This window comes from Periophthalmus magnuspinnatus, chromosome 16, assembly GCF_009829125.3.
Source record: "Periophthalmus magnuspinnatus isolate fPerMag1 chromosome 16, fPerMag1.2.pri, whole genome shotgun sequence".
Lineage (NCBI taxonomy): Eukaryota > Metazoa > Chordata > Actinopteri > Gobiiformes > Gobiidae > Periophthalmus > Periophthalmus magnuspinnatus.
This window is the reverse complement of record NC_047141.1, coordinates 2,265,334-2,279,692: the sequence shown is the minus strand read 5'-3', so window position 1 is coordinate 2,279,692 and position 14,359 is coordinate 2,265,334. Positions and strand designations below refer to the sequence as shown.

At 42.4% G+C, this 14,359-nt stretch overlaps 1 protein-coding gene across 1 annotated transcript; it reads right to left on the bottom strand.

Annotated features, from left to right (window-relative positions):
• Nucleotides 1-7,580: 7,580 nt before the first annotated feature.
• On the bottom strand, nucleotides 7,581-9,864 carry LOC117383461 (gastrula zinc finger protein XlCGF52.1-like). Its single transcript, XM_033980646.2, has 2 exons — nucleotides 9,766-9,864; nucleotides 7,581-8,660 (listed from the first exon to the last, which is right to left on the bottom strand). The coding sequence occupies exons 1-2, from the start codon at nucleotides 9,862-9,864 to the stop codon at nucleotides 7,650-7,652; spliced, it is 1,110 nt and encodes a 369-aa protein (XP_033836537.2). The 3' UTR covers nucleotides 7,581-7,649.
• Between the last annotated feature and the right edge of the window lie 4,495 nt (nucleotides 9,865-14,359).

Genomic DNA, 14,359 nt, shown 5'->3' with positions numbered 1-14,359 from the left:
ACGCATCCAACTGATCTGGAGGCACTAACATGAACCATCTGTTACTGCTCAAAGGCCAGCCCTCATTGCCATCTGGACAGTTCCAAGCAGTAGATGTGTTTGCACAAAGGAGATGGAAACATGTAGAGTACACATCTGATCTTTTCTGGAAGCACTGAACAAAGGAGTACCTACCTCTGTTACAGGAGCAACAGAGATGGACTGGAGTCCAGAAGAATCTTATCACAGGAGATCTAGTTCTATTAATAGACAGTACTGCACCCAGAATGTCATGGATTATGGGACGTGTTGTGCAAACCTTTCTAGATTGAAAAGTATTTGTCCGTCAAGTCCCTATCAAGACCAAAACCAGCTGCTTGGACAGATCCATCTCTAAAGTCTGTCTGTTGCTGGAGTCAGAGGAGGCAGCATAAGGACAGTGCTGACGTCTGTAGACTGCCTTTTCTGAACTTTCTTTCCTGGATTATGAGTTGGACCACTGAGACCGTGGACTATTGGGTCATAAGGGTGACCAGAAGAAGTATTATTGCCACTGGATCTATTCATGGTCTATTAATGATCTATTACAACTGCTGCATTGGTCGATGTTTATGATCATCTGTTATGTGTCTTCTATTATGCTTAGGAAATGTGAAGTTTTATGTGGGATCTAATAATTAGGGGCTGGTGTGTAGGAAACAGAAAAGGGTGCGCTGCGTGTTTGCTGCATGGGTGTGTCTGGTTGATTGAGAGGCAAAGAGAGCGGGGCTCACATGGGCAAGTGCGTGTGCACGTATCTGTGTAAAGGCGGCACTCACCTCGAACATAGGTGTTGAGATTTAGGGCCGGGTAGCCGTCATTTTTGTTGACCACTTGTTTTACCGCCAGTTTCACCTCCATTCACCCGTCTTACCATAGTCTGCTGTATCCATCCATGTCCATTCTCTCTGCTGCTCTGCTGATAGCTCTGTGTGTTATTTACAATACTGTAAATCACCACAAAACGCATGTTGGATCTCAGCGTATTCGTTTGCAAATATCTCCCAGTGTATCACAAAACTATGAACCCAGGACCCACTCTGGCTCTCACTTCGGCTTCAAGGGAAGACGTTATATTTAACTTGACATGTGATTCAGTATTTTCAGTGTCATGTTGAAGATATATTTTTCTGTCCCATTTTAACTTTGCAGGGGGCGCTGAAGAGCCACATTTAAATATACAAGTTTAATTCACACATCATTATGTCCAGATTATCAAACCACTCAAACGCTAGTCCATCCAGATCTGACCATTTTGGCAAAAGTTAAAGGGATTTTTTTACTTTTAAAATGGCTGCTACGTTAAGAGCTCGTTATGACCGCACCATGAGTCTTATGTGGGATTAAAAGTTGTTAAAAGAATCTACATGTCCTGATGGTGCAGCACCAGTTTGGAGTCCGTTGGATAAAAGACAAGGCAAGTTTATTTGTATGACACAAGTGGTACACAAAGTAATTTCAAGTACTTAACAGAATAAGAAAGACATTAAAATCACAATACAATAAAACAAAACATAAATAATCACAAATAATCATCATAATGAAGAGGGCAAAATAAAAATTTCTCTTTCTCTTTGTTTCTGTGGACAAAAGATGATGACTTGAGTCTTGTCTGAGTTTATCTGGAGAAAGTTTGGCAGAGTGAATCCACTGGTCCATATTCACCTGCTGCAGTGAGACATAGATCTGAGTGTCATCTGCAGAGTTGTGGTAAGACACATTATTGCTGTGTATTAAAACTTGACGTTCCGACGTTCTGCCCGTGTTACAACGTTACAGCTTTACAGCAATCTTTCTGAATATGTAAACCATTTACACCTGTAATCACCACAGTGCTGACAGGAAAGACGTTTTTACAGAAAAAGACAAACATTTTGATTTGGACATTACTTAACTTTGAGCGCTTTGGTTCTGTCAAACATCAACATATTCACACAAAGTTGGTCTCATTCATTCCGTAAAGGTCCAGAGAATATAATCCAGTCAAGAAATTATGTCCACAAAAGAAGTTAGATCCTCCATGTCCAATCTGCTGCAGGAAAGTGAAATCTGTTCCATCACTTCTTTGCATTTCTTTTGTCGATTTCAAGCATAATAAACTTCTGACAGCGCCAACTTTGACCCTCAGCACAAAACAAACTTGTTAGCTTGTGATTGACACCAAAGTTGGCCAATAAGGTGGGGGCTGTGGGTTACTGGAGCCGCGGACAGTGAATGAGAGCTACAGATGACTGAAAAAGTACACCCCACTCTCCCCCTTGTAGAATCAAGCTGTTACATTACACACGTTTAGTGATGTTTTCCCCTTAAAGTCCATGAACAGCATGAGCATGAATGCCAATCTGCACCCTCCCGACCACCACCAATCATTCCCGCACACGCCACTTGGGTGAAGTGTCTTGCCTAAGGACACAATGACAGAACTAAGGACACAGTGACAGAAGTTTGTCCGAGCGGGACTCAATCCTCCAACCTTCGGGTTGGGGGACCATTTTGAAGTGTGTGTGTGTTTACATTTTGAAGTGTGTGTTTGTTTACATTTTGAAGTGTGTGTGTGTTTGTTCACTGTTTGCAGTGTGTGGTTTGTAAATATATATTTATTTTGACCCATAGCACTTGTTTTGACTATATTTTATATACAAATATACATTTTATATTGTGTTTTGATATGATATATAAATGTACAGTCATAGAGCAGCTGGGTGTGCAGATACAGATTCCTCTCAGTGTGAGTTTTCAGTAGAGCCTCATTGATGGATAGGTTTGGAGAGGCCTGGACTTACTCATGATAAAATGATTGTAAAACTCTCATTTTTATAGGTATTAACCTCAAATTTGAAATGTAAGTGGTCAACAATCTTGTCAGTTGAGATATGGTGTATTTTTGTCACCAGTGTAGAGAGCTGCAGTAGGGAGCTACTGCAGCTCTCTACACCTTTAGGCTGGATGAGAAAATGTTTTTGTTTTTTTTAATGTGTGTTCCAAAGTGTATAAATGCTCAGCAGACAAACTTACAGTGATTCTGACACCTGTGGGTAAAACTATAAATATATAAAACTAATGGCAGCATGTAGAGCTTGAACAACAGGGGTCCCAGGATTGACCCCTGGGGCACCCCACAGGTCAGGGACATTTTATCTGAGACACATTTTTCAATTTCAACAAAGTACTCCCTGTTTTCTAGATAAGACTTGAAACAGTTCAGTGCATTACCATAGATGCCCTCCCAGTCCTCTAGTCTCTGTAAGAGGATCCCATGATCCACAGTGTCAAAAGCAGCACTCAGATCTAACAGGATCAAGACTGAGACTTTGCCTGAATCAGTGTTCAAGCGGATGTCATTTGTCGCCTTGATAAGAGCAGTCTCAGTGCTGTGGTGGGTCTAAAACCAGACTGGAAAACATCAAAGGAGTTGTCTGTGTGATCCCTCAGTTGTCCAGGTCTGATCTATAGTAAAAGACAAAGTTAAATCTGTCAACTGGACAAAACGTTGTCATTGCCTTATATCTGTCTGAAGGGAGGAGCTAACTACACTGAAACTGTAAACAGTTATTATTTAGTTTCTGTTTGTAGGCTAGGTCTATTCAGCTACACTAAGTATGAACCTACTTGACCTACCTACCTACTTGTATGAATGAGACCTACTTAGCATAATCATTCAGCCTAAATGAGCCTACTGCCTAGCTCCATTGTTCTCTTTGTTTCCTTTGGGTCTGAGAATGGAGTTATAAATAGGAGATGAATTATGTTGTCATGGCATTCTTTATCCTAAAGTTTTACTGGGATTGTTATGGATCTCTTTGATCTCACCTTTGTGATATTATCTGTTATTACACGGATGTATCTTTTGTCTGTTGCCTACGAGATGGTGTCCACCAGACTTGAGACACTTGGACTAGACTAAACTGGTATGATTGTTTGATGGTATAAATACACTGTATGCATGTTCATTTGTCAGCTGAGAGCAAGACGACACTATTAGGGGCAACATCTCTTTGACAATTGTGCACAATTGATTCAATAAATCTGATTTTTTGACTCAAGACATGGTCTCTCTTGATTTTTATATCTTTTAAGGTTTTTATTAGAAATTCCACAACAATGTCTGAGGCCCCCCATTCCTGATCAAGGAAGGATTCTCTTTCCTAACAACAATTGCTTCTTTAACTTCTCTCTCAAACCATTTCTTTTCTCTGTACTGAAGAGAAGTGAGGTACAGATATTAGTCGCCCTTCTCGCACACACATGCTCAGCCCTAATGAAGCAATAGACTCCAACACAGAATTCTTTTTAAAACATCTCATGAACACAACCAATTAGCCTTCAGTCATTTTCTGTTCTGTGAGTTTTCATGTGTTTCTTCAAATTAGAGCTTTGTAAAAACCCTTTACAAATGGAACGGTAAGGTTTCTCAGCAGTGTGTGTTCTCTCGTGTTTACGTAGATTGGCTCTGTGAGAAAATGTCTTCTCACATGCTGATCAGCTGAATGGTTTATCTTTTGCGTGTGTTTTCATACGTGCGTCTAGATTACCCTTTATGGTAAATGTTGAATAGCTGTAAGGTCGTTCAGTGGCGTGTGCGTTTACATGTTTATATCGACTAGCCTTTGTAAAAAATGTTTTCTCACAAATTAAACAGCTGAATGATCTCTCCCCTGTGTAAATTCTAATGTGTCTTTATGAAGTCTGCTTAGCCCCAAACCACTTACAAACCATACCCCATAGAAGTGTAACAGCCCCCATTTAATGTAAGGCTTGATTATCCTATAGTCCTTTTGGTTCCATCGCAGAAATCCATTTGTGATAAAGTACGTGGCTGTGACGACAGCTGCAGGCTACTGCTTTTTATGCCTTTATTGAAATCACGGTTATTTTAAAGGGCTCATATTAGGCTATTTTCTGATCTGTTCTAATGCAGTTTCCTCATCACAAACAGACATGAAGTTGTGTTTTGTTTCATTCACACATTTGACACACAATCCCTACAAATTTAGGTGGAGTTCTTCTCTAATATAGAAAACACTCTGTTCCACCTTGTGATGTCATTTAGTGGTAATACAGGAAGTGCTCCACTGTGTTTTAAAATTCACTACAATCATTTGAATAATTTCAGCCCCAGATTTGCCAAATTTAGGAGCTACACAGCTATTATTTAAGCTGGATTTAAACATCATTTCTCTGTGCTCCAGGAGATATTGTAGACTTTCTGTGCAATCTCAACTGAATAAAAGAAATCAAAAATGTTTTCCAGTCGTCGAGGGCCCCGCCTTCGACTGCCGCCCAGATCTTCATGCACCGGCCCCTTACGGATCCTCTTGCGGGTGGTGGGCCCACATGAGGACGGCCCCACGTCACTCCTTTGGGCTGAGCCCGGCCGGGCCCCATGGGGAAAAGCCCGGCCACCAGGCGCTTGCTGTCGAGCACCCACCCCAGGCCTGACTCCAGGGTGGGGCCCCGGTAACGCCGGTCCGGGCGACGTAGCTTGTCTTGATTTAACTCTTCATAAAGGGGCTTCTGAACCACTCTTTGTCTGACCCGTCCCCCTGGACCTGTTTGCCATGGGTGACCCTACCAGGGGCATGAAGCCCCCGACAACATAGCTCCCAGGATCATTCGAGCACTCAAACCCCTCCACCACGTTAAGGTGGCGGTTCAGGGAGCTCCTCGGTGGCAAGGCTCCGGGGGTGGACGAGCTCTGTCCCAAGTACCTCAAGTCTCTGGGTGTTGTGGGACTGTCTTGGCTGACACGTCTTTGCAACATCGCGTGGCGGTGGGGGACAGTACCTGTGGAATGGCAGACCGGGGTGGTGGTCCCTCTGTATAATAAGGGGGACCGGAGGGTGTGTTCCAATTACAGGGGAATCACACTCCTCAGCCTTCCGGGTAAGGTCTACTCCAGAGTACTGGAGAGGAGAATCCGACCAATAGTCGAACCTCGGATTCAGGAGGAGCAGTGTGGTTTTCGTCCTGGTCGCGGAACACTGGACCAGCTCTATACTCTCCATCGGGTCCTCGAGGGTTCATGGGAGTTTGCCCAACCAGTCCACATGTGTTTTGTGGATCTGGAGAAGGCATTCGACCGTGTCCCTCGTGGTGTCCTTTGGGGGGTGCTCTGGGAGTATGGGGTCCGGGGCTCTTTGCTAAGGGCTGTCCGGTCCCTGTATGACCGGAGCAGGAGCTGTGTTCACATTGCCGGCAGTAAGTCAGACCTGTTCCCGGTGCATGTTGGACTCCGCCAGGGCTGCCCTTTGTCACCGGTTCTGTTCATTATATTTATGGACAGAATTTCTAGGCGCAGCCAGGGGCCGGAGGGGGTCTGGTTTGGGAACCACAGGATTTCATCTCTGCTGTTTGCAGATGATGTTGTCCTGATGGCTTCTTCGAGCCAGGACCTGCAGCAGGCACTGGGGCAGTTTGCAGCCGAGTGTGAAGCGGCTGGGATGAGAATCAGCACCTCCAAATCCGAGGCCATGGTTCTCAACCGGAAAAAGGTGGTTTGCTTTCTCCGGGTGGGTGGTGAGTCTCTGCCCCAAGTGGAGGAGTTCAAGTATCTCAGGGTCTCGTTCACGAGTGAGGGAAAGATGGAGCGTGAGATTGACAGGCGGATCAGTGCAGCGTCTGCAGCTGTATCGGTCCGTTGTGGTAAAGAAGGATCTGAGTCTAAAGGCAAAGCTCTTGATTTACCGGTCAATCTACGTTCCTACCCTCACCTATGGTCATGAGCTCTGGGTAATGACCGAAAGGACAAGGTCGCGGATACAAGCGGCTGAAATGGGTTTCCTCCGCAGAGTGGCCGGGCGTACTCTTAGGGATAGGGTGAGGAGCTCGGTCACACGGGAGGAGCTCGGAGTAGAGCCGCTGCTCCTACATGTTGAGAGGAACCAGTTGAGGTGGCTCGGGCATCTGCTCAGGATGCCTCCCGGACGCCTCCCTAGGGAGGTGTTCTGGGCATGTCTCACCGGGATGAGGCCCCGGGGAAGATCCAGGACACGCTGGAGGGACTATGTCTCTCAGCTGGCCTGGGAACGCCTTGAGGTCCCACCGGAGGAGCTGGAGGACATGTCTAGGGTGAGGGAAGTTTGGGAGTCCCTGCTTAGACTGACCCGGCCCTGGATAAGCGGAAGAAAATGGATGGATGGATGGACTAAAATATTTTTAGGAAATTGACTATTTACATTTTTTTTCCTAATGTATTGTAGAATAAAGTAGTTCAAATTAGGTGAAAAATAGCTGCTGACCTTAAAACTACCACTAAATGACATCACAAGGTGGAAAAGACCAATCTGAGATTTGGAGCTGGAGACAGAATAATGCAGACAGGATTTTATCACATGTTATTAAATAAATAAAGTCATTAGATCATTGGTGCTGTGGACAATATACAAATGTAATATTGCTTATTTTATGACAAAAGGTGCAAATCCATCCATTTCCCATCATGCAGCAGTAGTGGTCCCCATGCTTCAGCAACAGTTTTTCATGCAACAGAACAGAAACTTATAGGCTCAAATTTTTCTTTTAGAAAAACAAAACTATTTACTTTTATTGTGACAGGATTTTCATTCAAAATGAAGCAGCAGACTCCAACACAGAATTGTTTCAAACATTTTATGAGCACAACCAATTAGCCTTCAGTCACTTTCTGTTTTGTGAGTTCTCATATGTTTCTTCAAATGCTGGTTAAGTTTAAACCCTTTATCACAAAGGGAACATCTGTAAGGTCTTTCACCGGTGTGTATTCTCAAATGTGCATCTAGACTACACTTTTGGGTAAATGTTTTCTTACAGGTTAAACAGCTGTATGGTCTCTCACCAGTGTGTGTTCTCTTGTGTTGCTCCAGTGTGCCCTTTATGGCAAATGTCTTCTGACATGTTGAACAGCTGAAAGGTCGTTCACCTGTGTGTATCCTTACATGTCCATCTAGAGATGCCTTATGAGAAAATGTTTTCTCACAGAGTAAACAGCTGTAAGGTCTCTCTCCTGTGTGTGTATTTATATGTTTATCTAGATGACACTTTTTGATAAACGTTTTCTCACATGTTGAACAGCTGTAAGGTCGTACACCAGCATGTGCCTTTACATGTACATCTCTACTGGCCTTTGTAGTAAATGTTTTCTCACATATTAAACAACTGAATGGTTTATCACCTGTGTGTGTCTTTACATGGTAATCTAAGCCTTGTTTTTGTTTAAACGTTTTCTTACAAGTTAAACAGCTGTAAGGTCGTTCACCGGTGTGTACCTTCATATGGTTATCTAGACTGGTCTTTAAAATAAATGTTTTCAAACAAATTAAACAACTGAATGGTCTCTCTCCTGTATGAATTCTAATGTGTGTTTGTAAAGTATGCTTAGTCCCAAGCCTCTTCTTGCACACAGAGCACTGGTGTTTCTTCTTGTCAGCCTCTTGGGCTGAAACCATCTGTGCAGCTGAACAGCTGATTGGAGCTCTCCATTTTTCATCATTGTCAGTGTCAGAGGAGTGCTCTGTGTGTCCCTCAGTCTCTGAGTGTAAATGTGGCTCTGTGCTGATGTCCTCTCCCTGTGTTTCCTCTCTGTGCTCAGTTTGTCTATGTTGAAGCAGTGAGGACTCTTCTGTCTTCACACAGACAGCACCAAACTCTGGGACGCCCACTGGGAGCTGGGGTTGGGAACAAACACACAAATATTAATATTCATATTTTGACTGAAAACAATCATAAATATTTTGCACATTTCTGATTGAAATCAAGAAATATTCTGTAATATATTCTGTAAATATTCTGTAAATATATTACAGAATATTCTGTAAAATATTCTGTAAATATTATGTTTCTTTGTTGAGATCTGTTAGAAATATTGTTATTCGTTTATCAATTTCAAGAGGAGAACAAATGCACAGTCTCCAGATGCCTAGTAACAAACTTTTATAGACACATCTGCATCTGTTTTAATGTTTTAGATGGAGGTACAGATCTTAGCCAAAGAAAATAAATGGTTTGAGAGGGAGGTTAAAGTGGCAATTTTAGTTAGAAAAAAAAACACAACAATTTTTGAACAGGAATGGAGCCTTAGACATCATCTATTCTATATTTATAACTCCATCCTCAGACCTAAATCTAAACAATGAAAACAATAGGGCTAGCCACTATGCTAATAGCCAGGATGCTACTACATTCCTAATCAAAATTTTAAGACCAGCTGAAAAGTTGCAAGAATTTACATTTTGCACTGTTGGATCTTAGGAAGGTTCTAAGTAGTGCTTCAAAATGCAAAAAGGAGAAATGGGAGTGAGACAAGAAAAAAATGAGAGTAAGCAATTTATTTAAAAAAAACAAACAAAAAACAATTAAACTGAAATGAACTTTTGATCAACTGGTGGACTGCCTAAGACTACATATAAAAAAAACCAAACCCAAATTCCTAAAATAAAAATAAAATTTTCAAAAAAGGACTCAGTAATAAGTAGCTGCACCATTCTTGTTAATCACTTCAAAAAATTTGTTTGGGCATGCTTGATGCTAGTGTGTCTAGGAGGCCAGTGGGAATGTTGCTCCAAGTGATGAAGATGGCTTCATGGAGGGCATCCACTGTCTGGAACTGGTGTCAATTTTTGTAAACTTCCCTTGCCATCCAACCCCAAATGTTATCAATTGGATTTAGATCAGGGGAATACGCAGGATGGTTCAAAAGAGTGATGTTATTTCTCTGGAAGAAGTCCTTTGTCAGGCGGCATTGTGAACAGCAGCGTTGTCCTGTTGAAAAACCCAGTCATTACCACATAGACAATGGCCTTCAGTCATGAGGGATGCCTCCTGCAACATCTCCACATAGCCACAATGCCTCTGCACAACCTGAAGCTCCATTGTTCCAAAAAGCCCCCTTGATCATGATGGCGCCTCCTCCACTGAGCCGTGTAGAAAACATCTCAGGTGGGATCTCCTTGTCATGCCGGTAACATTGGAAGTCATCAGGACCGTCAAGGTAAAACATTTTTTCATCAGAGAATAAGAGGCCTTGATGATGCAGCTCAACAATCCAACCATATTCAAAAAGAGAAATCTTTTTTGCCTTTTTCCACCAGGAGGTCGTGACAGTGTGGATACCTGACAGAAAACACACTGAAGACACTGAATCCACATTTTTGTGAAGATTTGGGCTTTTAAAGGCTGTGGTCTTAAACTTTTGATCAGCTGATCAACCAACTATTTCAGTTTAATGGTTGTTTGCAATAAATTGTTTACTCAAAATTGTTTTTTGTCTCACTCCTATTTCTCCTTTTTGCATTTTGAAGCACTACTTAGAACCTTCTCAAGATCCAACAGTGCAAAATGTGAATTCTTGGACATTTTCAACAGGTTTTAATATTTTGATCAGGAGTGTAGGTGTGAAGGCAGCCATCAGGGGCCTGAATGATTATGCTCAGTATGACTCAGGCACAGTTCATACCTTGTGTAGCTCATTAGACCTAGCTTAAAACAAACAGTAAACAAACAGATGTGTTAGCTCCTCTCCTTCTCTTCCTCCTCGCCTGGTCTTCCTCCTCCTCGCCTGGTCTTCCTCCTCCTCGCCTGGTCTTCCTCCTCCTCGCCTGGTCTTCCTCCTCCTCGCCTGGTCTTCCTCCTCCTCGCCTGGCCCTCCTCCTCCTCGCCTGGCCCTCCTCCTCGTCTGGCCGATTTTTCTTGTTTTGTATGATTTTTCCTGTTGTTTGATTTTCCTGTTGTTTGATTTTCCTGTTTGTTTTTGTGTGTAGGCAACACGGTGGCTGAGTGGCAACACTCATGCCTCACAGCAAGAGGGTTTGGTTTGATCCCCGGGTCGCCCAGGCCTTTCTGTGTGGAGTTTTTCATGTTTCTCCCCATGTCTGGATGGGTTTCCTCTGGGTACTCCGGTTTCCCCCATCAACCAAAAGATGAACGCCCTTCGAGACAACTGTTGTTGTGATTTTGGGCGTTACAAAAATAAAATGAATTGAGCTTCAGTGTAGTTAGCTCCTCCCTTTAGACAAATATAAGGCAGTGTCCACCAGCAATCTGACCAGAACGGCAGCAGCCAAACGTCTTCAACAACTTTTTATCCAGTTGACAGGTTTGAATTTTTCTTTTACTACATCTGGTCTTGACAGAAAGGACAAGATGGTGGATACAAGCGGCCGAAATGGGTTTCCTCCGCAGGGTGGCTGAATGCTCCCTTAGAGAAGTAAGGAGCTCAGCCACACGGGAGGAGCTCTGCGTAGAGCTCAGAGCTCCACGTTGAAAGGAGCCAGCTGAGGTTGTTAGGGCATCTGTTCAGGATGTCCCGTGGATGCCTCCCTAGGGAGGTGTTCAGGGCATGTCCCACCGGGAGGAGGCCCCAGGAAAGACCCAAGACATGATAGGGGGACTATGTCTCTCAGCTGGCCTGGGAATTCCTTGGGGTCCCACCGGAGGAGCTGGAGGATGTGTCTGACGTAAGGGAAGTCTGGGAGTCCCTGTTTAGATTGTTGCCCCCGCGACCCGGCTCCAGATAAGCAGAAGAAAATGGATGGATGGGAGGGATGGTAATTTTATTCAGGTTGAGATAAACTCACCATGGAATAGTTAATCTGGATGAGACTGGTATGGTATCAGTATCTGCAATTGTAAATATATGTACATAAAAACAAAAAGAGTTAAGGAGCCAAAAAAAGTTGACTTTCCCCTGTCTCCTCTGGTGTTCTGCTGCCCACTGGCCACATCCTAAGAAAATACAATATCCTTTTCCATTTCTATGCACACGATGCAGTATTAAGTGTTTGTACGGTATCTGAGTGCCCAGAAACACATCTTTAAATAAAATGCACTATTATTAGACTTATCTACAGTGGAAGGAATAAAATATCATTTTAAATAAAAAGTTACTCAAGTTAATGTACTTGAGTAAATGTAACAGATGGGGATTCTCTAAAAGCTCGGCATTTTGTCTGGAGGTGGGACTTAACGCTCCATTGTGACCATGGCAAGCCACTTTTAAACAGTGTCTTTTATTCACCTGAGCTGCCAAGTCTAAGAAAATGACTTTTTGACAAGAAAACACTTCATTTTGACCTACAATTATAACAAAAACACATTCAGATTTTCTGTCACTTTCTGTTAATGCATCAGAGACCATTTCCCCCCAAACGCAGCCACGCCAAACAGTGTGAGTGGTTAGGCTCACAAATGTTGATTTTTGTCAATATATATTTTTCATAATCAGGTTAAAGGTGCATTAAATAGGCCTGTCACAATAATCACTATATCGATTTCTTGTTCAGTACATGACAGAAGGGCAAATACTTTTTGGGTCAATATTAATCATGGGACTCCTTTGGAGAAATGGGAACATTTTGATTATTTTTCTGTTCTACGGTGAGATTTGAGCTGTGGAAAGTTGGACTGTGAACTTTTATGACTCATTATAGAAACAAACAAACTCCTAAAGAGCTGCATTCTCTCATTTATTAAATGCAATGTTTGTTTTTTTTAAACAATATTGTACATTTAGTATACCTTTTGGGGCATAATTCTGCTTCATCGTTTGTTTCAATATTATCATTTATCGTTTATATTTACTTTACTAGCATTACAGGGTGTCCATGAAGTCTATTTTTTTATTTAACCACAAAGGCAAGTGATAAGATATATTAATTATATTTATTTTATTGAACTCAGTGGTTATAAAAGTTTATAATCACATTGGGATTTGCATGTTGTCTGCAAAGATACAGACATTACTGAACTAAAGCAAAAGATACAGATGAGACTGCAACCATCTATGAGGCTCTGCTACAGCGACAGGGCAAGAAATCCAATCCCGTCTTGATGTGCTTTGTGCCACTAAGAGGTGTATTAAATTAAATCAAACATTTTGGAAACCACTGAGTACAATAGAACATGTCTGATTAAGATATCTGATCAATTGCCTTTGTAATCATTTATTTAATTATAAGAGGACTTTATGGACACCCTGTATATCACACTTCAAAATGTGTTATAGTGCCATTATCAAGCATTATATACGATTCTCTGTAAAATAATAATGTTTTGGAGGTTTTACTACTGCTGTCTGGCTCAGTAGACTTGTGGTCATAGAGTGTGCATCGAAAAAAAAGCAAAGTAAAGATTAGGCTGGATGAATCTTAACCATGTGTGTGTGCTTCTACAAATAAAGTGAATAAACAGAAATATTAAAGATACATAATGATAATAGAGTACACAATGGTATAATAACAGACTGTGTGATAAAATAGAAATATAAACCAACCAACCCTTCCATGTCTTTCTGAGTGCTTGCTGTCTCTTAGTGCATTGTGAACAGCTTATCCACCCGCTCCATGAGCTCACACCGGTGTTCTCAATGTTTCTGTTTCTTTACAGTGAAAGTCAATTTCAGCTTTAATATAATCTTTCATGTTTTCTGTGAATGCTTGAACCGTTTTCGCGCGCAATATCCACAGTGAGATGGGCCCCTCCTCATCTACACCGGATATGTAGATGAGGAGGGGGAAGTTCAGCAATGCGGTTTACCGTTAAACCTGTATTTCAATGTACTAATGCTCAAGTTAATGACATTAATGTTAATGAATAACAGTAACAGAAAACACTGTGTTGACCAGAAGATCCTCATTTTCTCACCCCCACCCCCCCCACCCCACCCCACACACACACACACACACACACACACACACACACACACAAAAATGTAAGCACAAAGCTAGACCCATGATGAAATAAAGCCTTGGGACTTCCCATTTCTGATTCATAACGCTCTTTGACGCTTACAACGCGCTTGGTTCTTATGATACTTGTGGATATTTGTGACCTTAAAACCCTCAAACACAAGTTTCCTTTATGTTCCATGGGCTCTCTTTGTTATTCAAATTATAAACAGAAAATAAATGGACACCAGTCGTTCCCAAAGTGTGCCGAGCCGTGGCCCCTACCCCCCTCCCGGACAGTTACTCAAAATGAGTATTCTGAAAAGACCTACGTATTTTCAGTCCGTGTATTTAGTGACTTCCAACACTGTGGATAAAGCTCACCTGTGCTGGGAGCGTGTCTTTCTCCTGTTTGACGCTCTGCTCCTCTGGCTCCTCTTTAATCCGTGGAGTCTGTGGAGTGTCCTGGTTCCTCTGGTTCTCCTCTTTGGAGCGACACAGTTCCTCCTCATACTCCGCTATCGTTCTTTCAAACAGCGCAAAGATCTCTTCAGCAGCCGCAGTCAGCCGCTCATTCACCAAAGCTCTCAGCGTTTGGCCTTTGGACATTTTAACAAAGTGTTTTTAGCTTTAGCTCCGAGCTAACCGCACACGGGGCTCTGTCTGCTTCCTGCTTTTTGGGAAAGTTGCGGCACCGTCAAAAT

Coding starts and splice junctions, on each gene's coding strand:
- LOC117383461 (XM_033980646.2), bottom strand. CDS start 9,864: ATGGAGCTTCAGGTTGTGCAGAGGCATTGTGGCTATGTGGAGATGTTG. Junction 8,661..9,765: donor GTCTATGTGGTAATGACTGG/GTTTTTCAACAG, acceptor TCCCAACCCCAG/CTCCCAGTGGGCGTCCCAGA.